The sequence below is a fragment of the Rhineura floridana genome, chromosome 22 (genome assembly GCF_030035675.1).
Source record: "Rhineura floridana isolate rRhiFlo1 chromosome 22, rRhiFlo1.hap2, whole genome shotgun sequence".
In the NCBI taxonomy this organism is placed as follows: Eukaryota; Metazoa; Chordata; class Lepidosauria; order Squamata; family Rhineuridae; genus Rhineura; species Rhineura floridana.
Window position 1 is genome coordinate 7,280,833 of NC_084501.1, and position 26,429 is coordinate 7,307,261.

The 26,429-nt window shown below is 47.1% G+C and overlaps 1 protein-coding gene across 2 annotated transcripts; it reads left to right on the forward strand.

The window, feature by feature from the left end:
• Nucleotides 1-26,429, forward strand: LOC133374958 (uncharacterized). Of its 2 annotated transcripts, XM_061606332.1 has the most exons (12): nucleotides 1-82; nucleotides 2,755-2,941; nucleotides 7,115-7,270; nucleotides 8,899-9,035; nucleotides 12,118-12,263; nucleotides 12,960-13,148; nucleotides 15,972-16,061; nucleotides 18,517-18,606; nucleotides 20,431-20,553; nucleotides 22,272-22,403; nucleotides 24,381-24,497; nucleotides 25,928-26,429. In XM_061606332.1, the coding sequence occupies exons 1-12, from the start codon at nucleotides 73-75 to the stop codon at nucleotides 26,048-26,050; spliced, it is 1,500 nt and encodes a 499-aa protein (XP_061462316.1). In that variant the 5' UTR covers nucleotides 1-72; the 3' UTR covers nucleotides 26,051-26,429. The 2 variants fall into 2 exon arrangements, with proteins under 2 accessions (XP_061462316.1, XP_061462317.1); XM_061606333.1 differs by lacking the exons at nucleotides 15,972-16,061; nucleotides 18,517-18,606.

Genomic DNA, 26,429 nt, shown 5'->3' on the forward strand with positions numbered 1-26,429 from the left:
GGGCAATTGTCAATTAATGATTAATCGGAGCGCCGGGCCCAGGGAACATTCAGGCAGGAGCAAGCTGACCCCATGGCGCAACGTGAGTGGGGGGCAGGTTTGGGGATGGGAGGGGGGATGACAGTAAGAGTGGTGGGGTAGGAGCAGTTCCTAACTCAGGCCACAGAAGGGTCCCGGGGCAAATACTATTTGGGGGTGGGATTGGAATCAGGCAGTGGGTATTTCTCTCCCCCCCCTCCCGTGGCACTGAAGAGAGGGAGAGAGAGGCCTGGAATATGGCAGTCGAGCCAGGCAGACTGTCACCACTCAACCCTCCTGCCCCAAGGAATGAAGGTCTCGCGAGGGTCCCCTGCGCCCCCTCGGCAAATGCCCTGGTTGTCCCCCGCCAAGACCCCTGCAGTTTTCTCCTCTTCCGTCCTCTCGCCTTGAGCCCCTCACCTCTGCCCGGCGCTCGGCTGCCAAAATTGCTTGGCTGCGCTGAGGGGTTCAATCCCTGGCAGCACCTCCAGGTAAGGCTGGGAGAGACCCCTGTCTGAAACCCCGCAGAACGGCTGCCTGTCAGAGTTGTAGGCAACACTGAGCTTGGTGGACCCAATGGTCTGTCTTTCTGTATACAGCAGCTTCACATGTGCCTATGTCATTTGTTCAGAATGATGAGGACTGGAATCTTTCTTTTTAGTGGAGCGGGTGGAGCTCAGTGGTAGACAATGCATGCTCTGCGTGCCAGCGATCCCAGGGTCAATCCCTGGCATCTCTAGGTAAGGCTGCAAAAGACCCGTCTGAAACCCTGGAGAACGGCTGCCGGTCAGTGTAGACAATACTGAGCTAGATGGGCCAAATGGCTTGACTCTGTATAAGACCGCTTCCTGCGTTCCTGTTTAACACCTTCTTTTATTCAGTATTATGAGGACTAGAATCCTACTTTCTGTTTAGTGCATCAGCTGTAGCTCAGAGATGTTCGGCATGCCAAAGGTCCCAGGCTCAGTCCTCCGGCATCTCCAGTTAAGACTGGGGTAGACCCAGGGCCGGTGCCATCATTAGGCCAGCTAGGCAGCTGCCTAGGGCGCAGACCTCAGAGGGGTGCAGTACTGATCTTTGAGGGGCACAGTTTTATACAGATTAGTTTTTTTAACCCTTGGAAAAAATGCAACTGAAACAAATTTAGCAGTTTCAAGTTTTGTGCTTTTCATTTTTTCTACAAGACACCTGTTTTTGAAAATTGAAGTTAGCAATTTTTTTTGGGGGGTGCAAGTAGTTAGCCTTGCCTAGGGTGCAAAATAGCCTGGCCACCAGCACTGGATAGACCCCCTCAAAAAACCCTGAAGAGCCGCTGCCCATCAGTGTCATAGCAAGCTGCCTTATACTGAGTCAGACTAGTTCAGTGCTGCCTGCACTGACGGGCAGCAGCTCTCCAGGGTTCCAGGCAGGGACCCTTTTCCAGCCCTGCCTGCGGATGCTGCCAGGGGTTGAACCGGAGATGATCTGCATGGAGGGCAGATATGCTGCTGATGCATCCCTTCCTCTGACCTTTGCCCCGCCAGCTTGGTCACCATCGGCCATCCAAAGGTCTCCTGCTTCCTCAAGGGCTTGGCCCTTTCTCCCTCGCTGCTCCATATGCTTGGAACAACCCCCCCCCAATATATTTGTGTGATGCTCCCCTCCAAAAAAGCCTGCCTTTTCCATACGGCCTTTAGCACAACCCCGGTTCCCACATCCTCTCCTGTTACTAGGCCTATAACGCAAGGGTGGAGAATTTTTGTCAGCTCAAGGGCCACATTCCCTTCTGGGCAACCTTCCAGGGGCCACATGTCAGTGCCGTGCTGGGCCGGGCCAGAGGCAACAGTGAGCGGAGCAACCAATGTAAATTTTACCTCAGTACAGTAGGCTACTTTAATTTCTCTACCCACCCCTCTCTGCCCCCCATCCAGGCATTGTCAGAGTTTGAGGACACGTCCCAGCCAGGCAAAACCCCTCAAGGACGGTTTCAAGAGCAGGGTTCGAATCCCCATTCAGCCATGAAGCTCACTGGGTGACCTTGAGCCAGTCACAGTCTCTCAGCCTGACCTACCCCACAGGGTTGTTGTGAGGATAAAGCGGGGAGAACAACATTTCTTTCTTTCTTTCTTGTTACATTTATATCCCTCCTTTCCTCCAAGGAGCTCAGGGTGGCGTAAATGGTTCTCCTCCCTCTCCATTTTATCCTCACAACAACCCTGTAAGGTAGGTTAGGCTGAGAGATTGCGACTGGTCCAAAGCCATCCAGGAAGCTTCATGGCCAAGTGGGGATTTGAACCCTGGTCTCCCAGGTCCTAGTCGGAGGAACAGTGGGACAAAAGATTATTATTATTATTATTAATAATAATAATAATAATAATAATAGATGCTTGCAGTTATTTTCTGTTTTGTTCCCTAACTGTGGAATAATTGGTAAATGAATAAATATCCGGTCTAGGTAGATGGCTTCCTGTTGCATTGTCTCTTAACGCTAGTTCCACTTTCAGTGTGGAAAAGAGCTGTTTTTGTTAAGAATATCAAACTAGGACCCAGGGGATTGAGGTGCAAATCCTCACTCAGCCATGAGGCTCGGTAGATGACCTTGGACCTGTTGCGCTCCCTTCCACTTTCTCTCTCTTGCCTTATCTACCTTGCAGGGTTGTCATGAGAATAAAGGGGGGGGACCAGAATGGGCAAGATAAGAAAGGGGATAAATCAGTAAGTATGGTTCAGCTGTTGCTTTCTTACCCTACCCCACAGCGGCAGAAACTTCGCCTCGCATCATGATGCGCCGATTCTGGGAAGAACACTCCCAGAACTCCTCGCTGCAGGAAATGATGCTGGACTCAGGGGCGCAGCAGCTCACCCAGGAGGACACCCCAGAGATCCTTGCCCTCTTGCCTTGCCTGGAAGGACAAGACATCTTGGAACTGGGAGCTGGTATAGGGTGAGTGTTTGGGGGGGGGAGAAAGTGGGTAAGGGTGAAGGATCTGATTCCACACAGAGTGTACACACCTTACATTTAAAGCATGTGGCTTTCCCCAAAGAATCCTGGGGAACCAGTTTGTTAAGGATGCTGGGAATTCTAGCTCTGTGAATGGTAAACCAACTTCCCAGGATTCTTTCAGAGAAAGCCATGTGCTTTAATTATTCTTTAAAGTGTATGGTGTGTTCGTTGTTGTTATGTGCCTTCAAGTCGATTTCGACTTATGGCGACCCTATGAATCAATGACCTCCAAGAGCATCTGTTATAAGCCACCCTGTTCAGATCTTGTAAGTTCAGGTCTGTGGCTTCCTTTACGGAATCAATCCATCTCTTGTTTGGCCTTCCTCTTTTTCTACTCCCTTCTGTTTTTCCCAGCATTGTTGTCTTTTCTAGTGAATCATGTCTTCTCATGATGTGTCCAAAGTATGATAACCTCAGTATGGTGTGTACACAGCCACAATGTGTAATAATAATAATAATAAATAACCAATTCCATCTTGCGTAGAAGATGGAGCAAACTCGGTCGCTATAGCTCCAGAGGGCAAGGCCAGTATTGATGGGCGGAAATAGCAAGGAAACAGATTTCAGCTAAACATTAGGCAAAACATGCAAGGGGGGGAAAAAGAGGCAGTGGTATTTCCCCCTCATTTCCTCCTTGCTCCCCAGTTATTTATTTATTTATTTCCAGCATTCATATAATGCTTAATCGTCAGCATTTTCAAGCAGTAGTGCAGTGTGGGGGCAAATCCAGTAGTGCAGCGTCCCTTCGTGTTACTCCCAACCATGACCCCTCCCCACTTTTTTGCTGCAGGGTTGAGAAACGAAGGAAAGGAAAGGTGGCAATTGGAGGGACCTGGCAGACTCTCGTCCCAGGCATGTCCTAGTCCAGATGCAGCCAGAAGGGGCCCCCATCCCATATGAGGACTAAGCCCTGAAACGCACTGATGCCTCAGTTGTCCCCTTTCTCTCTCCCCCTTTGAGTCTCGCGTTGACTCTCTGCCAGCGATGTCCACAGACTCAGGTTGGGTCCCTCCCAACACGTCCACCAGCTCAGACAAGCTCCAACCCTGTAAAACATCAGCAAGGCCTCCTGCCCCCCCCAAAAGGGTGGGGTTCCTGATGCATCATCCTTGTATCATGGGCTCTGCAGAGCCAAAAACGTGGGTAGTGATGGAGGGGGGGCAGATTGGGATTGAAGGTTATCAGCAGCAGTAGAGGAGCCAAGTCCTCTCCCCTCTTCCCAAAAACCAATCGATCAACGAGCAAATCAGATTGACATTTTCTTTCCCATCAGAACAGATGTCCCTGCAGCTCCTTTATTTATTTGTTTTTTTAATTATTATTATTTTATTAATTGATTTACATCCTGCCCTTCCTCCTAGCAGGAGTCCAGGGTGTCAAACAAAAGCACTAAAAACACTTTTAAAACCATAAAAACAGACATTAAAATACATTAAAACAAAACAGCTTTAAAAACATTTTTTTAAAAAGCTTTGAAGACATTTTTTTAAAAAAAAAGGTTAAAAAGCATACTGTTTTTTTTTAAAAAAAGTTTAAAAGCATATTAAAAAGCAATTCCAACACAGAAGCAGGCTGGGATAAGGTCTCAACTTAAAAGGCATTACTCAGAATGCGGAATTGACCTCTGGAACTTCCTGCTTTGGGACGTTGGGGTGGCCACTGGTAGGCAGAGGTGCAGTGGCAAATTCAGAAGTGCAGGGGCCCTTCATGTTAGTCACAGCGGGGTTGAGAATGAGATCCTTGTTAATGCCTTCTCCCACGTTAGACATTCTTGAGCTGTGCTTCTCCCCCCCTTCCCCAGGATTTTTTGGGAGAAATTGTCTTTTTAATTTGTGACATGACAGATAGTGGCAGCCTCCATTTAAAGAAGGCTAGCTTGTTTTAAGAACAGGAGCCGTTTAAGAAGAGGAGCCTCTCAAAAATTTAGTGAATAAGGCAGGGCAAAAGCCTCATCTGGAAGAGCTCCCCAAAATTTGTTCATCTGAGACTTTTTCTGACTGAGGGTGGATTTTTCATTATCGCAATTGCCCTATAATTACTTAAGTGATCCAGGGAGGGGGGGGAAAACAGCCTGTATATTGGCAACATAACCCTTGAAGAATTAAATATTGGAGCTTTGTATTATGGGTTAGAGTTAGACTCCACCCCTTGGACTTCCTTTGCTCTGATTTTCAGTTTCAATTTTAGTTGTGTTCTCTACCCAACCAGCAATAAAGAAGCATGTTTGTTTGCCTGCAGTAAGAACTAAGAATATGTTTATTCTGCAATTATTATAACGAGTAGAGCAGGTTTGGGTGCTTATAGCTAAAGGGTGAAATAAAGAGATAACTTAAGATCCTCCGTGGCGCAGAGTGGTAAGCGGCAGTAACGCAGCCGAAGCTCTGCTCATGGCCAGAGTTCGATTCCAATGGAAGGAAGAAGTCGAATCTCCGGTAAAAGGGGTCAAGGTCCACTCAGCCTTCCATCCATCCGTGGTCAGTAAAATGAGTACCCGGCATACGCTGGGGAGTAAAGAAAGGCCGGGGAAGGAACTGGCAATCCCACCCCATATATACGGTCTGCCTAGTAAACATCACAAGACGTCACCCTAAGAGTCGGAAACGACTCGCACTACAAGTGTGGGGACACCTTTACCTTTTTTTTAAAGAGATAACTTAAAGTGATCTAGAAGAATGGCTATTCTTTTAAAGAACTCACTATACTCGCAATCATAGTGGTATTTTTCTTCTTTTTCTTGAGTACTTGATGACAAAGGATGAAAACAGCCCTAAAGGAATAGAAATACTGCTGTGTAAACTACAGTTAGCTAGCTAGCTGGCTGGCCACCTAGGCTGCAACTCATGCCTAATTTCTGATTTCCCAAGATGTGCAACTCAGCATGAGGCCTTTTCAAGGTTTCTGGGCTGAACAATCAACCCAGCAACCAGTAACCCCCCCCCCAATGCTTTCCACAAGTAGTTTCCAATTGCTTAGTTAGTTCTTTATATAGCAGCCAGTTTTCCCTTGATTGTCCAAAAGGAAGGAAAATCTAAAGATCAGAAACAAGACTACAAAGAGGGACTCTCAAGGAGGAGTTAACAAACACATCCTAAAGTATTTATTTTCTTTCTGCCCTTCCCTATACTTGTAGCATGGACAAGTTTGTTTTTCGGGTGGAATCTAAATCTGAGATACCTAATAAGCATCAAAGCCAAGCTCAGAAGCTCACTGTTTTTACTAAAGTAGTTCTGTTCATGAAGAATCAGAACACAGGGGCAGATCACACGTGAAAGAGGATTGTAGCTATAGGCAAAGTCAAGCTTGTGAGTCTGGTATTCCTGGGGATATCTCGAAAAGGGTGAGCCAGTTCAACAGCTTACACTTCAGTCATGAAGTCAACACACTCTCTAGATGGAGGAGGGAAGATCTCCCCTGGCCTGGCCCTCACATCCTCTCCACCAGTGTGTGTGTATGTGTGTGGGGAAACTGGCTGACGCTATTTGCCTCTCCCCTCCCCAAATGCCCCACATAGAAATGTGGCTGCTCTACCTAATCACAAAGGCCGGCTACAGGGCAGTATCCCAACCAGGCAAAAACGCTCAAAGAGGGTATGAACGAGGATGAGAGAGGGGCAATGGCGGCACCCTGTCAGTAGGGCAGTGGAATCTGCTCTGGATTTCAGTCTGAGCATTCAAGAAGCTGTCCAAGGTGCTGAAACGCATTCCCACCACAGGTTCAGCAGCTCCTCAAATGTTCAGACTAACACATGGAGAGGATTCCACTGCCCCACTGACATAGATCCACCAGCTTCCACTGATGAGGGGTGTTTCCTGGGGAGAGGGTGTATGGTGTGGGGGGAATCCCAACAGTCAGAGAGAGAGGCCAGGAAGGCAGTATTTAGCTCCCAGGCCTGAGGCTCTGACACCCCTGGTCTAATAGTAGAGTTGGAAGGGGCCTATAAGGCCATCAAGTCCAACCCCCTGCTCAGTAGTACTGGCCCTGGAGACAGATGAAGACTGCACGCTCCAATCCAGCTTCTCTGCATATCCCAGAGCTCTTGTCCTTGCCATATTCAGGGAGATGTGCTTGTCAGGTTGGAGGCATAAGACCTCCCTCTCCCAACTTATCTTTCAGGCGGTTCACGGGGCCTCTGGCGAAGCTTGCGCACCGTGTCACAGCCGTGGATTTCATGGAGAGCTTCCTGGCACGCAACCAGCAGGAGAACGGGCACCACCCAAATGTGGCGTTTCTACAGGCCGACGTAACCACCCTCCAGTTGCCAAGCCAGAGGTATGAGCAGGGCCACATACACAGCACACGCTGAAAGCACATGGCTTCCTCCGAAGAATCCTGGGAACTCTAATTTGTGGAGGATGCCAGGAACCGCAGCTCTGCGAGGGGCAAACGGCAGTTCCCAGGATTCTTTGGGGGAACTAATGGGCTTTAAATGGGCGTTAAAGTTCTTGACACCACCCTTTAAGAAAGATGCAGACAAACTGGAACAGCTTCAGAGGAGGGCAGCAAGGATGATCAGGGGACTGGAAACAAAGCCCTGTGAGGAGAGACTGAAAGAACTGGGCATGTTTAGCCTTGAGAAGAGAAGACCGAGGGGAGATATGATGGCACTCTTCAAGTACTTGCAAGGTTGTCACCCAGAGGAGTGCCAGGATCTCTTCTTGATCATCCCAGAGTGCAGCACGCGGAATAATGGGCTCAGGTTACAGGAAGCCAGATTTCAGCTGAACATCAGGAAAAAACTTCCTAACTGTTAGAGCGGTACAACAACGGAACCAATGACCTTGGGAGGTGGTGGGCTCTCTGACACTGGAGGCCTTCAAGAGGCAGCTGGACAGCTACCTGATGGGGATGCTTTAAGTGGGACACCTGCACTGAGCAGGGGGTTGGACTTGATGGCCTTATGGGCCCCTTTCACCTCTGCTATTCTATGATTCCGTGATTTAACGGTATGGCGTGTTCACAGCCCAGATTGTTCATTTGTTGATTTTAATACTTGTATATTGTATTTTTAAAAAAAGCATTGTTTTGTTTTGCAGGCCACCCAGGGAATACATTAATAGTGGCTACATTAATCTACTACTGAGCCTGGTTTAAGGTCCTGATCAGCTGATTGGTGGTGCTTGCAAACACCTGCTCGGCCAAGCTCGGCCTTTACCTGCCCCACACTTGACATCATATGCAACATTAGGTGTAGGGCAGGTGGACGTGGTTTGGCTGAAAAATGGCTTCATGGGCCAAATGGGGAGGTCTGGCAAGCCTCATTTGGCCTGCGGGCTGGAGGTTCCCCACCCCTGCCCTAAATAATCCCCCTCCCTGAAGGTTTCTAGACATCCTGAGCAGGAGAAGCAACCTTTAAAGCTGGAGTCAGCCAGGCCAGCAAAACAAGGCACAGGTCTTGCAGGATTAGGGATGGGAAGACCTGTCAGTTTCAGTTCTCTCATCTTCTCATTTTTTCAGTCTTAAATTCAGTCCTCCACATTTCTGCGGCAATATGTAATTTTTAAAAATCTTCATCGAAATTCTCCAGCGTTCTAGTGCAATTTCCCCCCCTAATAAACACATTTTCGTAGGGAGTTTTGACTAATGCACACATTTTTCCAAGCTGTTTCTCGTTGCATGATGCATTTTGGCATGTTATCTTCACTCATCTGTTCATTGTTACGCACGCTTTCGCCTAACATATGCATTTATGTAAACATTGTTTGGTTGGTAAACTGCATCGCAAAGTTCGAATAAGTGCGAATTTCAAAGGATGGCTACGTTTCGGTTCTTGTATTATTTTGGAAAGTGCAAATTTGATAAATTCTGCTTAAAATGTGAACTGAATAGAATTTCTCACCCATCCCTCTGCGGGATTCACAGCCACGTCTTTTCCCTGCTTCCTTCTCCGCCCTCCATAGTTTCGACCTCATCTTCTCCAACTGGCTTTTCATGTACCTCTCGGATACGGAGCTGAGCAACACAGTCCAGCGGATGCTGCAGTGGCTCCATCCAGGAGGGCAACTTTTCTTCCGGGAATCCTGTTTCTGTCAGTCAGGTCAGTAGTTCTAATAGGTGAAGGATAGAGATGTGCTAGAATTCTGCCCCGTTCGGATTTGGTACTGAATTTTCCATTAATTTACTTTGGCTCTGTCATTGCAGATAAGATATATAGCAATTTTCCACGGCTGTTTTCGAAAAATGGATTTGTTTCCCCCAAAAAACAGCCTCTAAAATATCGATATTAAGAACGATATTTACTGTCCCAGTCAGAATTTGATCCTTGTGTCCAGTTTCCATAAATACAAAGCCAGGAGGGGGGGGGAATTATATGCTTGGGGTTTTCATTGCAAATCCCTCTGCTTCCTGTAACAGTGTTTTGTTTTGTTTTAATGCAAGGTTATGCTTGTAGAGGGGAGAGGCTGTCAGCACATTCTCAGAAACACTGTCTCCTTGCCTTAGTTCCTTAAGAAAGGAAACATAATGGCTGCAATAATCCTCAACACACGCACCCAAAAAACCCCAAGTATGGTGGGTTGCTTGTTGGTTTGCTTATTACGTTAATATCCCAACATTCGTCCAAGAAAGTCACGGTGGCAGGTGTGGTTCTCCCCCTCCCTATTTTATCCTCACAACAACCCTGTGAGGTAGGTCAGGCCGAGAGACTGGGACTGGCCCAAGATGAAGCAGTGAGCTTCATGCCCAAGTGGAGATCTGGTCTCCCAGTCTGGCAGTCAAACCACTACGCTACCACTGGCTCTTCGTTTGCCTACCCACAGCATATGGAGTCCCATGGCATCTCTCTGGGGCCTCTTGTGTGGGCTGGCCCCAGGGCTGTTTTCCCCTTAGCTGATCTTGTCTTCCACCCTCTGCCTTCACCCTCAGTATTTCCTTGGGGAGAGGGCCGCTTTTTTCAAGCTCAGAAATGTGTCGGGCTCTCCAGATACTGTTGGACTACCACTCCCGTCAGCTCCAACCGGCATGGCCAACGGTCAGGGGAGGATGGCAGCTGTAGACCAGGAACTTCTGGAGGGCCACAGCCTCCCCACCATAGCTCAGTGACAGACCAAGCTTACTTGCTCCCTCTGCCTTAAGTCACCCTCCAGTAACATATTGGCAAATTCAGAAATGCAGGGTCCCTTCATGATGGTCACAGCCACATCCTCCCCTTTTTCTTCCTTTTGCGGCTGGGTTGAGGACGAGATCCTTGTTAATGCCTTCCCCCGCAACCACAGATGTCCATAGGAACCAATCAGCCTGAAAGGGGAGAGAGTTAGCTACTGAGGAGAGTCTTCTCCGTGGCCAACTCACCTCCTTTCACTCTGATGGACTCCAACCTGCAGGAAAAGACAAGGAAGCAAGTTAGAAGGTTCTTCTCAGTGGCTAACAGATTCCCCTTTCAGGCTGATTGGCTCGTAGGACGCTGGAGTCATGGGGACCCTGCTCCCCAAAAAAGTAAAGGGTCCCTGAACGACTACACCCCTCACCCTACCTCTTCTTTAGCTTCCATGGCTCTCCTTTCTCCCTTCCTGCCAGAACACTCACATAAGAACATAGGAACACAGGGCATTGGTTCACCTAGCTCAGTACTGTCTACACTGACTGGCAGCAACGGCTCTCCGGGGTTTCAGGCAGGGCCTTTCTTCCCCAGCCCCACCTGGAGATGCCATGGGGGACGGAACCCTTGGGCCTTCTGCATGCAAAGCAGATGCTCCACCATTGAGCTGCGGCCTCTTCCCCAGCTCCTCCTGAGCATCAATGCTGCCAGGCTTCTTCATCCTCTTCTCATTTCCTCAGCCCCCCGTTCTCCAGCATCCCTTCTTGCCCCCCCCGAGCCCCCTGCCCTTCTAGCTTCCCTATGTCCTGGAACTTCTTCCCAGTCTTTGCGCGAGGTTTCGTCCCCAAAACGGACAATGCCCCATTCCCTCACAGAAGTTGGACTGTCCAACGCCGAGTGACCGGACATGGGTTTGACCCAGATTCTCGGCCAATGAGTGCCAGAAGCTTCACTACCGTGAAGGAGATACTTTTAGGAACATAGGAAGCTGCTTTATACCGAGTCAGACCATTGTTCCCTCTAGCTTAGTACTGTCTACACTGGCTGGCAGCAGTTCTGTAGAGGTTCCATCAGGGGCCTTCCCTAACCCTGCCTGGAGATGTTGGGAGTCGTGGGCTGGTACCGATTGAGATGAGTAGGGCAGAAGACAGGGATGCCCACAGCAGGTGCAGCCAGAGCCAATCACAGGCAGAGGCAACAAATTCTAGTTCTGTGCTCCATCTCCTCCCTGCTGAATTGTACAAGGGCAACTTTGGGACTTGAAAAGGAGGACGCTGACAGCCAGAGTCAGCCCCTGAATGGGTTGTAAGAATGAAAGCAGGCTCATTCAGACAGAGGCTGGCTGAAGGCGCTCTGGAGTTGGCGGAACAATGCCCCACTTGCCCTAACGGACCAGCCATCACTGGATGTTGGGGATGGAACCTGGGGCCTTCTGCATGCAAAACTCTTACCACTGAGCTATGGCCCTTCACTTCAGAATAAAGGTTCCAGTCCTCATGGTTCTGAATAAACTGGACATGGACAGCCTTCAAGTTGATCTCGACTTATGGCGACCCTACGAAGAGGGTTTTCACGGTAAGCGGTATTCAGAGGGGGTTTCCCATTGCCTCCCTCTGAGGCTGAGAGGCAGGGACTGGCCCAAGGTCACCCGGTGAGCTTCATGGCTGTGTGGGAATTCGAACCCTGGTCTCCCAGGTCCTAATCCAACATTCTAACCACTACATCACACTGGCTCTCTAGGTTCTGAATAAAGGACTCTTTAAATAAGAACACAGAAGGGTTAAATTTTGAAAGTTGGGAAGCTTTTTCCGAGCCAGACCATCCGTCTGTCTAACTCACTGTAGTCTGCTTTGATTGGCAGCAGTTCTCTACGGCTTCAGACAAGGGTTTTTTCCCAGCTCTGTCTGTCAATGTCGGAGATTGGCACCTTCTATATGCAAACCATTTGCTGCAACACTGAGCGTGGCCTCTTCCCAATGTCTTTGTCCAAACACTGTGGTCTGAATCCGTTGCAGAGGCCAGTTGCCCAACGTCAAGCCCCACACTCCAGCCCCCAGTCATGTTAGTGCCCTTTTCCCCATAGGAGACAGCCCAAGGACCTTCAACCCCACCCTGTATCGAACGCCAGCAGAATACAATCGCCTCCTCACTTCAGCCCATCAGACTTTCGGAGAGGAGCTCTACGGATTTGAGATAGTCATGTCTCGATCTGTGCAAACATACATAAAGGTAACAGTCCCTTCCCTTCCTGCTTTCTGTTTTGGTGCTGTGGCACCTGCAGGTACAGATGTCGGAGAATTCCGTCGGAAACGGAAGCAGAAATTGCCACTGTTCACATTTTCATCCCAGGTCCAGAGTGGAAATCAATCCAGCGAATGTAATTGTTTTTTGCTCACTACATAATACGTAATTAATGGCTTTTTAAAACATTGTTGTGATGTGTCCTTTGCATTGAAATGAATGGTTTTGAAATGATTATGTATTTAATTAAGTTAAATTTGTAACATATAAATTACATAAATAATTTTGTAAATTACATTAAATAGCAGACAGTAAGACGAATAATGTAGTACTTGGCAGAAACCAAACTGCAGCATAATAGAAACAGTGCTGGTTGTGATTGAGGCAGGCTGGAATGGAAATTGCTGCCTTCTTACATCCCTACATGCAGAGCACATGCAGAGTGCCTTCCACACAACTAGCCCCCCCTCCTGGGCATAGGGGATTATGAGACAGGGCTCCCAAATAGGAGAGTGTGACTTCCAACACCTCACTTTGCAGGCAACTGCTCTACCCCAGGAGACTTAGCCAGGGATCCTCCCTGCTTGCAAAGATCTTGGGAGCTAGAAACTTGGAACATTTAAAAAGCTAAATGCGATTATCAGGATGCCCATTTGTGTCTACACCTTTTTTTTTTTTTTGCAGAGGAAGCAAAATTGCAATCAGGTTTGCTGGCTTCTCCAGAAAGTCCTCCGAAACCCTGAGGCCACACGGGGATATGTTACCTTCCAGAGGTTCCTAGACAGCGAGCAGTATGCCACCCGCAGCATCCATCGCTACGAGTGGATTTTTGGGCCTGGATTTGTCAGCACCGGAGGCCTCAGTACCACCAAGGTAACTGGAGCATGAAAACAAAGTCAGGGAGAGATGGCAGCGCCAGGGAGTCCAGACTTTTGAGAAACCGGCAAAAGATCCATACAATTACTATGTTGCTGAGCATCTTCCCGCAACCTGGTGCTGTCCAGTTGTCGTTGGACTACGACTCCTGTCATTCCACACCATTGGCCATACGGGCTGGAGCTGGTGGGAGTTAGTCTTTTGTTTTTCATTCATTTTTCAACTGCAAATTTAACAAGGGGTGTGTATGAAAGGGATTATAAAAAAAATGAAAGTACAAGAAATAATATATGAATATCATCAACGTCATCCAACCATCAGCATCCAATTAAGAACACAATAAGCACTGAGAGCCAGTGTGGCGTAGTGGTTAGAGTGTTGGACTACGACCTGGGAGACCAGGGTTCGAATCCCCACACAGCCCTGAAGATCACTGGGTGACCTTGGGCCAGTCACTGCCTCTCAGCCTCAGAGGGAGGCAATGGGAAACCCCCTCTGAATACCGCTTACCATGAAAACCCTATTCACAGGGTCGGCATAAGTCAGGATCGACTTGAAGGCAGTCCATTTCCATTTTCCAACCATCAGTACATCCATCTTCAGTCATTTGCAAATTTAACAAAGAAAGAATACATTTAAATATATATATATATCATTTAAATAATAGTAACTAACAACCACCACCAATATTACCAACATTGTTAGTTCACATTACTGATGCAATAACCATCCGTCCATGCTTCTTAAGTTAAACATATAAGTTAATATAAGCCCCCCAGGTGTCCTGATAGGGACCCACATGAAACTGACGTCTGTAAGAAATAAACTCAAATGTCACCAGGGAAATGAGGTCCTCAGACCAATGTGTGATAGACCGTGGGTGTTGAACCTTCCAGGCTCAAAGTATACGTCTCTTGGTGACCATAAGGACACAAAAAATCCACCTGCTGTTAATTTCCCATACTACACAAATAGTTTGAAACACATGAACAACTGCAAATATCAAAGATTTCACCAATTGATACGGACAACAACTTCAGACCAAAAACAAATATATCATTGGTCAAGCTCACATCATATGCCTCAACGGAATTAGAGTCTTAGCGACATCTAAAGCAACATCTTAAGTTGCTGACGGTGATGTGTCCAACGTCAGTAGCCATCATGTCAGCACAAGGGTTTACACGTGTGCAACAGGATTCCCAGGATTCTTGGGGTGGGAGGAGGGGAAATTATTTTTAAATGCGCTTTAAAGTGTATGGTATATATGCATCCTATGCCACCCTTGAGAAAATGGATTGATCCAGATTTATTTATGATGACATTTATATCCCACTTTTCCTCCAAGAAGCTCAAAGTGGTGTGCATGACTCTCCCTTCCCCATTTTATCTTCACAACAACCCTGCGAGGTAGGTTTCATGGTTGAGTAGGGATTTGAACCCTAGTCTCCCAGGTCCTAGTATAACATTCTAACCACTACCCCACACTGGCTGCAATCTTGTGTGTGCCTATTTGGGTACAACTTCCATCTAATACAACACTCTTAAGTCAGGGAACTGTGGGGAACCTCTGGCTCTCCAGATGTTGATGAGCTTGTAGTAGCTGAATTTGTTGTAGTTTTTTGTATCTGCTGTTTTAAGATGTTTGACTTATGCTGTACACCGCTTAGCCTTAGAGTCTTATTTAAATATAAGCAGTATATAAATGGAATTTTAAAAATACACTACAACTTCCATCAGACCCCAGCAAGCATGGCCAATGGCCAGGGATGGTGGGAGTTATAGTTCATCAACCACTGGAGGGCCAAAGGTTCCCCACACTTGCTCAGGTGTGGGCAGCTGCTCTCCCTCTGAGACAGAGGCGCCCCTGGAAGTTTTGCACCCCAAGGGGCCTGTCTAGCTTGTCTCTGCAGTCAGGCTGCCCCTGTTTTGGGGAAGGGACTGGAAGCAGGTGAGGTTGGACTGGAGACCTCCATTCAAAGCTGTGGAGCACCATTGGTCCATTTAGCTCAGTATTGTCTACACTGGCTGGCAGCGGCTCTCCAGGGTTTCACACAGAGGTCTCTTCCAACTCTACCTGGAGATGCTGCCAAGGAGCGAAGCTGGGACCTTCTGCATGCAAGGCATGCTCTGCTACTGAGCTACGGCCCTTCCTCTCAAAATAAAATAAGTTTCTAGTCCACATGGTCCTGAATAAAGGGATGATTTAAATAGGAAGCTGCCTTCTATCAAGTCAGACTCTTTGTCCATCTATGAAAATGGAAATGGACTGCCTTCAAGTCGATCCCGACTTATGGCGACCCTATGAATCGGGTGTTCATGGTAAGCGGTATTCAGAGGGGGTTTCCCATGGCCTCCCTCTGAGGCTCGTCCTCCCCAGCTGGCTAGGGCCTGCTCAGCTTGCCACAGCTGCACAAGCCAGCCCCTTCCTTGTCCGCAACTGCCAGCTGGGGGGCAACTGGGCTCCTTGGGACTCTGCCGCTTGCCCACAGCTGCACAGGTGGCAAGGCACGTAATCCCTGAGCCACTCCCTGTGGGGGTGATCTTTAGCTGGCCCTTGACACCAAGGAGACACAAGCGGGCCGTTGAACTCCCAGACTCTGGACTCCCAGTCCGGCTCTCCTCCCCACTGGGCTATAGCAGCTGATTTGTCCATCTATAGTTCAGTATTTTCTACACTGACTGACAGCAGCTCTCCAGGACCAAAGTCTCTTCTCGCCCTACCGGGAGATGCTGGGACCTCCTGCATGCTCTTCCACTGAGCTGCAGCCCTCCCCCTTCTGCCTGCGGCCAGCCAAACCCTTCCCCATCTCTCCCCAGGAGCTTGTGCGTATGCTGGCTTTGAAGCCGGGTCAGCGCGTCCTGGATGTTGGCTGTGGACTTGGAGGCAGCGATTTCTACATGGCTAAGGTACAAGTGTAAAGAAGCCTTTGGAAAAGGACGATGATGATTATCTATTCAGTCAGCGTTGCATGGCCCTTTTACAGTACCAGAGGACATATCTCTGCCCCCAAGGAGCTTACACAACTCACATCCAACACAGGGGAGACAAAGATGCATCTTTTAAGCTGTCACCAAATTTTTTTTAATGAGGGAGACAGCTGTATCTCCAAAGGCAGGGTGCCCCCAGAGATTCCTGCGTTGCCATACAGCGGGCAATATCCATTGGTAAGACCACGATGACAGCCTCCCCTGCATATCTGAAAGCCTGGGCCGGATGATACGTAGAGAGGCGGTCCTTCCAAGTATTGGGGTCTTAAGTCATTCAGGGCTTTGTACGTTAGAGTCAACACCTTGAATTGGGCCAACAGAGAATGTGCGGCCACTGCACATCCAGCAGAATCACTGTTCTCTGATGCAATCATGCTCAGAACTCTGGTGGCAGCATTCTGCGCCAGCTGCAGCTCCTGAACAGTCTTCAAGGGTAGCCCTTCACAGAGCGCATTGTAGTAGTCTAACCAGGAAGTTACCAGAGCATGGAGAACTGTAGCCCGGCTGTCTTGGTTTAGCTTTAGTCTAATGCTATGATGGGGGAAAGCTGCATGTGCCAAATGTCTGTCTGTCATAGACTGGATAAAGGCAGAAGGGCTGTGCAAAAAAAAGGGAGTGGAAAGTGACTACCATATCCCCATCAAGCTGTCTCTTGCTTTCCTTTGAAATATTTTACTTGCAACTGGCATCCACTGAGCACCACAACAAAACATCTTATTTAAATCAGAGCTTGGAAAAGTTACTTCTTGAACTATAACTCTCATCAGCCCCAGCCAGCATGGCCACTGGATTGGGCTGATGGGAGTTGTAGTTCAAAAAAGTAACTTTTCCAAGCTCTGATTTAAATTACTCTGAAACCAGTTCCATTGCCCTGGCCTCCTCTGCTGAATTCTTTTTACAATTAGGGGCCTTACTGGTTGTTCTTCGTTAGAGAGTGCTAGGTCTTCAGCCGCCAAAACTCTTCTAGTGGGAAGCAAAACAGGGAGACTGGTGTGATACTGGTTTACAATGGCAGTGTGGATGTAGCAGAAAAACACCCGCAAACAGAAGGTGATCAGATCTAATGGGGCTGTTAGTCCAAGCAGATCCATGCCATAATTTTAAAGCACACCCAACGCACATTTAAAGTGCATGACTTGGCCCCATCCAAGAATCCTGGGAACTGTGGTTTTCCTCTCACAGACGTACCAGTTCCCAGCACCCTTAACAAACTACAGTTCCCAGGATTCTTTGGGGGAAGGCACGTCCTTTAAATGTGCGTTGGACGCACTTTAAACGTATGGTGTGGACCAGACAGAGTAGATCCATTGAAATCAATGGGCATGAATCACTTAGGCCCATTAATTTCAATGGGTTTACTCAGAGTAGACCTTAGATGGTCACAATCTGCAGAGGGCAATGGATGGGGGAACCTGAGTCCCCCAGATGTTGCTGGACTCTGCCCCCCCATTCTCTCTGACCATTGGCCAGGCTGGCTGGGGCTGATGGGGGCTGGAGTCTCACGGCATCTGGAGGGCCCCACAGGTTTCCTCATTCCTGGCTTAGAAAGCGGAAGAGAAGAAGAAATGACACAAGTGCAGCTTGCCTTGTCACAGAACTTCAGGGATATTCTGTCAAACTTCCCCTGCCTGGATGCTCCACTCCCTTATCCTAAAGGATAAGAGTTGACTGCCTGGATGCTGGATCAGGCCAGTGGCCATCTGGTCCAGCACCTCGCAGTGGCCAACCAGATGCCCCCACCGGAAGCCTGCAAGCAGGACCTGAGTGCAAGAGCATTCTCCCCACCTACGGTTACTAGCAACTGGTATTCAGAAGCATAATGCCTCTGACAGTGGAGGGAGACCATAGCCATCTTGGCTAGTAGCCATTGATAGCCTTATCCTCTATGAATTTGTCTAGTCTTCTTTGAAAGCCATCCCAGGTTGGTGGCTATCGCTGCCTCTTGTGGGAGCAAATTCCACAGTTTAACTTATGCGCCGTTGTGTAAAGGAGTACTTTATTTCGTCTGTCCTGAATCTTCCGATGTGGCTATTCAGTGGTGTTGGGAAGGCACTCTACACATGCCCTGATACACTCTCTCTCCTTTTTTTAGTTAGGTTTTTAAAGGTTTTTTTAGTTCAAGGGCTGAGACATGCATTCAAAATACATTCCAGGTGAGCATTTGGAAGTCTCAGGATCATAACTCAGTCTAGTGCCAGAAGCTCCTGTTTGTCTTTGATTTGGATTCCTGCATTGCGCAGGGGGTTGGACTTGATGGCCTTATAGGCCCCTTCCAACTCTACTATTCTATGATTCTATTTTTCTTCCATTATCGCTCCATCTTTGAGCTGTTGGCTAGCCCTGGGGTGGCCTCACTCTTTCCTTTCCTCCCCAGGAGTTTGGTGTAGAAGTCCTGGGCATGGATCTTTCCCACAACATGGTGGAGCTGGCTTTGGAGCGAGCGCAAAAGGAAACCGGATCCCTGGTAACAATAAGAGGAAAGGGAGAAGGGAGTGAAGGGCGCTTCCAGACTGCCGCAGGCTGACTCAATCACATATCAGCAAATTAGGCTTGCACAAAATTCAGGTTGTGCCGTTAAAGCTGATTTGGTGCTGTTGCACAGAGAAGGCATGGGAGGAAACGTAACCTTTGTTTAGCATTTTCAGTGAGAAACTGCCTCATTCAATCTTCTCGAATTGAGACACAGCTATCCCTTCAAAATTTGCACTTCTACAAGTTTTGAGGTGCAGTTCTCCGACCAAATGATGGGTACAAAAATGCATGTATCGGTGTGTGTAAAAATGCATCTATTTGTGAAAATGTCGTACAGAAATCAATCAATCAATCATGTTTACTGCTGTCATAGACGAAAAAGTACACATATAAGTCAATAAAATTATTCAAATACAGTAAAAAATTGTTAGACAATTTTGCATTTAAAACTTCAATAAAACCTAAACTAGGATTATCTCTAGCGTACAGCTGTCTTAGAACTTCTACGCTGAGTAGCAGCAAAGCATAAACTAGCAACCTTAGTTGTTATCTGTGGGGTCTGATCAGACAAAAGATAATTTACATAAAAGGCTTCATTTCTACCAGGAAGAGTTTGTAGTATTGGAGTAATTAAATGAAGTCTGGGGTCTCGATAGAAAGGGCAGTGTAGTAGTAACACATGTTCTACCGATTCTACTGTTCCTCCACCACATGGGCCAAATCTCTCCTTATAGGGTATTTTTTTGTATCTTCCCTCTAAAAGTGCCGAGGGCAGGACATTAAATCTAGCCCATGTAAATGCTCTTCAGTATTTAAATACAGTCAGTGTGTTTAAATATGTGGCCGATATAAACGGTTTTGGATTATACCTACATTTTTGTATTAATAATAAGTGGCCTTGTAGATCTACATCTTGAATCCGTTGAAGGATACTCTCTTCAGCTTTTACATAGCCCAATTTAAGAATCTCGGACAAGGAGAACCCAAGACTTAATATTTTAGTATCAATCATCTTCTTACACTTAGATTGGAAGGCATCCATTAGGAGATATGGGGCCAGACCCACAGGCGCAAACATACAGAAATGCTTTACTTTATATCCTATGCTTTACGATAATGCTGGAGGCATTCAGGAGGCAGCTGGACAGGCACCTGTTTGGTATGTTCTCAGTTGGATTCCTGACTTGAGCGGGGGGTTGGACTTGATGGCCTAACAGGTCCCTTCCAACTCTTCTATTATTCTATTCTAGGAGAAACTGCTTGCAAAAAATGTGTCTCTTAGTCAAAATTGCATACAATAATGTGTTTATTAGGAAGAAATCATGCTAAAAGGCTCATGAATTTAATGAGGATTTAAAAAAAAAGCAAATGACTGTGGAAATATGGAGAACTGAATTTAAAGTTGGAAAGATGAGAAACTGAGACAAAGCAAAATCAACAGATTTGTCCATCCTTACCCACTTCTCCCCAAGATCAGACTTTTTGCAATAAGGAAAGTGTACGGTGACATGTACTTTAACACAACATCATCTAACCTCTCCACGAACAAACTAGAATGAACACGCAGTAAGTAACTGACGTTGTCTAATCTCCCTGCAAACAAATCAGGGCGAATGCTCAATAAACAGGTTTCCTGGAAGTGCCCAAATAGTCTGACTCAGTATAAGGCAGCTTCCAAAAAGAGCAGCGCTCTTGTTCATTTTTTGGGAACTTGTGGAAAAGAACTTCCTCAGTGGATCAGCTCCAGGGTTATTAGTGGAAGCGGTTTCTGTTTGGATTTTACCCCAAAATGTTCTTGTGCTGGCTCTGCTCATAGGTGCAGTTTGAAATTGGCAACGCCACCCGAAGGATTTTCCCAGAGAGCTCCTTTGATGTTGTTTACAGCCGGGACACCATCCTGCATGTGGCGGACAAGAGTGCTCTCTTTGCGAGGTTTTTGGTGAGTGTCCCATCCTCCCCTCCAAAGGAAGACAAGGGGGAGGAGGCACCAACCCAGGAAAGAGAGAAGAGAGCTACAATTGACTCAGGCCAACGCATTTTGAATACTCTTCCTTAGAGGCACTGGTAAACCAAAAGCAGTGCTTTTCCCACGCGCCCGATAACGAAGCAGCACTCAAAGAGAGCACATGGGAAACAGCACTACTTGGTTTTACCAGTGCCCCTAACCGTGAGTATTCAGCAGTGGTGGTTCACATGCATTGGGACTGGTAGAGCAGAAGGCAGGGAAACCAATAGAAGGCTGAGCCATTCACAGGCAGAGCCAATTAGATTTGTCCTCAACCTCCTCCCTGCTGAGATCTGAAAGGAAATACATAAAAAACAGGCAGCATCCAATGATGTAAACAAAAAAATGTTTCTCAAAGGTGCTGGAAAGGATGAGTGTTTATTGTTAAATTAGCCAAGCTCAAGTGCCTTCTTCAAGGGCTTATTCTTTTCTTTCCAAACTGCTAAAAAAACCCATTCATTTCCAAGATCTTTCAAGACAAAAAGCTTCAGCGAGAGTGACGCTGAGGGCAGAGAGCCACATACTGTTGTGCCGGTTCCAGGGCGTCTCCACCTCTGTTTTCTGAAAATGGAGGCACATGACACTTAGTCAAACTCCACCCCTTTTTACTCTAAAACTTAGTTGGATTAGCTCCGGTGTGGGTTTTATATATATATATATATATTCAGCTTTAGACAGATTTTGCCACTGATTGGTAGATCAACCCGTTGCCCCTCCAGGTGTGGCCAATGAAAATGCTTTGCTGTAGGTTCAGGCAGAAATAGTGATTGACCCAACATTTTGCTGGGGGTGATCCTGAAAGGTCTGAAGTCAGCAGTGGGGAAGGGAGGTGTGTCCAGATAAGGGCAGAGTTACTTTAAAACACAGCCAAAAATTACCATTCTAGCTGCTTTTGAAGTGAGTCCTGTGCCCACAGCCTGAGACTAGGGATTGGGGGAGAAATCCAGTTCAGTTTGCATTTAAAGCTGAATCTATCAAATCCACACTTGACCAAAGCAATATGAGAATCGAAACACAGGCATCCTTCGAAATGTGCTCTTCCACCAGCGTTTACAAAAATGCAGACTTTAGGGGACAGTGTGGATAAAAACGAACACATTGGTGAAAATAAGATACAAAAAATGTGTTACGTTAGCAGAAATTGCGTTGCAAGAATGTCGAAACTGCCTACAAACGTGTTCATTGGGAGAAATTTGCCCTAAATTGCTGAAGAATTTTCATGAGGATAAAAAAAAAAAAAATTACAAATTGCTCCAAAATGTGGAGAACTGAATTTAAGATTGGAAAAAGGAGAAATGGAGGGAACAGAAATGGACAGATTCCTCCATTCCTAACTGAGATTAAGGAAGAGGAAGCAAGCAGGGAGTGCCCACCCCCTTGGACTGGTTGTAAGGTGGTCAGGGGCTGGCCAAGGGCAGGCTGAAGTTAGTGGGACAGTGCCCCACTCACCCTAACGGATTCACTGGATTCAACCTTCATTGGGCTGAATCGATTTTCTGCACTCAAGAGGTGCTCCTTCCCCTCATTCATGCTACCTCATCCACAATTACCATGCCGTAAAGCACCGTGAATCTTCCAGATCCTGCCCCACCCCCTCAGCACCCCCTCCCCATAAATCCTACCCAGCCATTATCTCTGTGTCTTCTCCCTAGTCATGGCTGAAGCCGGGTGGACAGCTCCTCATCTCTGATTATTGCTGTGGGCCACGCCCGTGGTCGAACGCTTTCACCAAGTACGTCAAGCAGAGGGGTTACAACCTGCTCACGCCCCAGGAATACAGCCAGGTATGGTCTGTGGGGCACGGATGGGTGGGAAATTCGATTCAGTTCGCATTTGAAGCTCAATCTGTCAAAGCTGCGCTTTCCCAGAATGCTATGAGAACCGGAAACGCAGCCATCCTTTGAAATTCACACTTATTTGAATTCTGCAATGCAGTTCGTCAACCAAACCATGTTTACAAAAATGCATATATTAGGGGCAAATGTGCATAAAAATGAACACGTGAGTGAAGATAATATAGAAAAATACATTATATGACGAGAAATGCCTTGCAAACGATCATCCCAGAGTGCAGGACACGGAATAATGGGCTCAAGTTGCAGGAAGCCAGATTTCGACTGGACATCAGGAAAAACTTCCTAACTGTTAGAGCCATACGACAATGGAACCAATGACCTAAGAAGGTGGTGGGCTCTCCAACGCTGGAGGCATTCAAGAGGCAGCTGGACAGCCACCTGTAGGGAATGCTTTGATTTGGATTCCTGCATTGAGCAGGGGGTTGGACTGGATGGCCTTATAGGCCCCTTCCAATTCGACTATTCTAGGATTCTATGAAAAATGTTTTTATTCGGAGAAATTTGTACTAAAATGCTGGAGAATTTTCATGAAGGTTTTTTTTTTAAAAAAAGCACAGATTGATGGAGAAATGTGGAGAACTGAGCTGTCCATACCTAGTGCTTACAGCCTCACTCACAACATCATTGAGCATTGCTGGGACCGCCTGCATTTGTTTTCATATGAGCACACTGCAGGGTAATGCAGAATCAATCTGCAAAGATTCATTTTTGGAATGAAAGCAGTTTCTCAAGAAGCGCTTTGCAGAGGCCAAAAATATGCAACAGGTCTAGACTGCATGTGGACTACATAGAAAAAACAAGGAGTCTTAATTGATCCTAGAATCAAATGTGCATACGCCTATGTATGGTGTTTGGATCGGATCACTGAGCTATATGTATTGTGTGAAGGAGTCCTTTCTGGATCGTTCTGAAAGTGGGAGGATCACGTTTTTGAATGTTTCCCCCATGCGGAGGAACAAAACTCTGTGCATGTAGCAAAATAACCTATTAGGGAGATGTTCTAGCCCAGCGCTTTCCTTAATTAAAAAAACAAAAATTCAGGTGCAACATGGCAAAAAATGAGCTTCCCTCAGTTTTCATATGAAGAAGTAGCACCCAGGAAGAGCCTTGCCGCCTGACTTTGCTGAATGTGCAGATCAGTCGGGCAGGGGCAGGTTGAGTTTTCTTCTTGGGATATTTATAAATGCATCTTCTGCCAGGGATGGGGAACTGGTGGCCCTCCGGATGTTGTGGGAGTTCAACTCCCGTCAGCCCCAGCCAGTGAGAGATGACAGACGTTGGAGTCCAGCAACATCTGGGTGGGCCACAGGTTCCCCATCTGTGTTATAAACAGAGGCATTTGGAGGGGGCTGACTGACTTCAGACTTGGGTGGGTGGGTGTGAAAGAGAGAGAATATTTTTTACTAAAATCCTCCACGGGATATTTCCCAAGAATCCATACTCTGATCTCCATCTGCACTGTACACCTAAGCTGCATTATACCACTTTAAACAGTCATAGCTTCCCCCAAAGAATCCTGGGAACTGTAGTTTGTTAAAGGTGTTGAGAGTTGTTAGGAGAACCCTATTTTCCCTCCCAGAACTACAATTCCTGGAAAGTTTAACAATCAGGTCCCAGGTGTGGCATCTCCAGGTAGGGACGAGAGTGGCTCCCGCCTAAAATCTTGGAGAGCTGCCGCCAGTCAGTGTAGGTAGACAATACTGAGCCAGCTGGCCCAATGGCTCTGACACAGTATGAGGCAGCTTCCTGTGTTCTTATCTCACCTTGTGGCGTCATTTCCCTGTAGGAAATGTGACCATGTAAACTGGCACTTAAACGGCGTGGCAGCATAGGGGTGGGAGTCATTGATTCTAGAAGAGTTAGATTCAGATGGGTGCTTCACCTGTCGTCGTCACCACCACACAGGCACTGGAGGAGGCAGGATTCAAGCATCTCCAGGCTTTGGACCACACAGAACGGATGTTGTCAGCCTTGACTGAAGAGCTGCAAACCCTCGAGAGAAGTCGGGAGCAGTTTGTTCAGGTGAGTCAGCCAGTGGCGCCTGGTGGCTCCAGGTCAGTGGGGCAATCCAAAGCTCCTTGAAAGTTTGGATTAAAACCTGGAGTGGATTCCACTGCCCCACTGACCTGGAGCCGCCAGCCATCACTGGAGTTAACAGGCCAAAGGCAAATCAGCCTGAATCAGAGCCTCTCTTTCTCTGTCTGGTGTGCTCACCCATTGTCCCCCCTCCAAGATATAGAAAACTGCCAACTGTGGGTCACATGGCCAGTGATGGTGCCAAGAAAAATATATTGGGGGGTAGGGTAGGGCAAAAGCATTTCTGAGGGTGGTGCAAGCAATTGGAAAGGGCGGAACTCAAACCAGCATCCTAGGAAGGCTCAGATTCATCCCTGTTCTTGCTGTTGTTGTTTTAACAGTGCTGTAAGTTGCTTGGAGACTTTCAGGTAACAAGTGACTAACAAACCTAATTACTGCTACTACTGGGGATGGGTGAGAATTTCGATACAGTTTGCATTTCAGCAGAATTTTTCAAGTTTGCACTTTCCGAAACAGTTTGAGAACCGAAACACAGCCACCCTTCAAAATTTACATTTATGAGAATTTTGGGATGCAGTTCACCAGCTAAACAACATTGACAAGAATGCGCATATTAGGGGAAAGTGTGCATAAAAATGAACACGTGAGTGAAAATAACAGGCAGAAAGGCACAATGTGATGAGCAACGGCTTGCAAAAATGTGTGCCTGTGTCAAGACTGCCTACAAAAATGTGTTTATTTGGAGAAATTCGCACTAAAATGGTGGAGAATTTTCATGAGGCTTTTCTAAAAAAAAAAATCGCAGATTGCTGCAGAAATGCTGAGAACTGAATTTAACATTAGAAACGTGAGCAACGGAGAGAACCGACATTGACAGATCTTTCCACCCCTAACTGCTGCTGCTGCTACTACCACCACTACTAGTAGTAATAATAATAATAATAATAATTATAACAACAACAATAAAGTCATATACCGCTTATTTGCCAAATGGCTTCTAAGTGGTTTGCAACTGTAAAATCAATTGTAAAACCCATACGTAATTAAAAGGTACAATGACAATTCCATCAGAGCATTAATTGGAATAGACAAGAACACAAAGTATGACCATGAAAACAGTTCTGAGCCAGTTAAAACAGCCAGATCAGAAGTTCAAGTTTTATCACATTGCAGGATGAGCATTTGTAGTGAATAGTCTTGTTGCATGCATCTTTTCAGCTGTGTAGACCTGGGAACTGTAGTCTACCCTTCAGGGAACTACGGTTCCCATCACCATTAACAAACAACCGTTCCCAAGATTCTCTGGGGGAAGTCATGTGCTTTAAATGGATGGTGTCGATGATGTGACCGTTCGCATTTCTAGGTCAGGCAATGGAGCAGCCAGTGACTCTCTCTCCCTCCCCTTCTCTGCCCAGGAGTTCTCAGAGGACGAATTTGAGTCCATGGCCTCCGGATGGCGCGAGAAAGTGCAGCGCTGTGCAGATGGAGACCAGCGCTGGGGGGTCTTCTATGCTCTGAAGCCACAGCAGGCCCTGTGATAGCCTGGGTCAGTGGACTCTGGTCCAGATCCAGACGTTGTCTAGCCCATCTAGCTTGTAATAGCATTTACTTGCATTTCATTTCTGCTGCTCCCTGGTCAGGTTTCAAGTCTGGATCCCTTCCCTTCAGTACACGGGTTTGGAAGGAACGTCGCTTTCCAGTCTGGGTTCTGCTGGCCTTTCAGCCAGTCAGATTATTTGGCTTTGTGTTATTCCAGGTCTGGCTGGAAGAGCGGAAGGCGTTGCTTTTCTCTTTCTGCCTCTCTTTCGCTCACTGAAATGTGTGTGGAAATTAGGAACATGCAAGATTCCCAGCACCGTCGCTCCCCCTTGCATTTCTCTTCCATGCATTTTGGTAATTAAAGACTTCTTTCGTTTT

Bases quoted from the DNA above. Each gene is read 5' to 3' on its own strand.
- LOC133374958 (XM_061606332.1), top strand. The intron at 9,036-12,117 runs GTCAGTAGTTCT...TTTTCCCCATAG, and splicing joins ATCCTGTTTCTGTCAGTCAG to GAGACAGCCCAAGGACCTTC. The intron at 20,554-22,271 runs GTGAGTGTCCCA...TCTTCTCCCTAG, and splicing joins CTCTCTTTGCGAGGTTTTTG to TCATGGCTGAAGCCGGGTGG.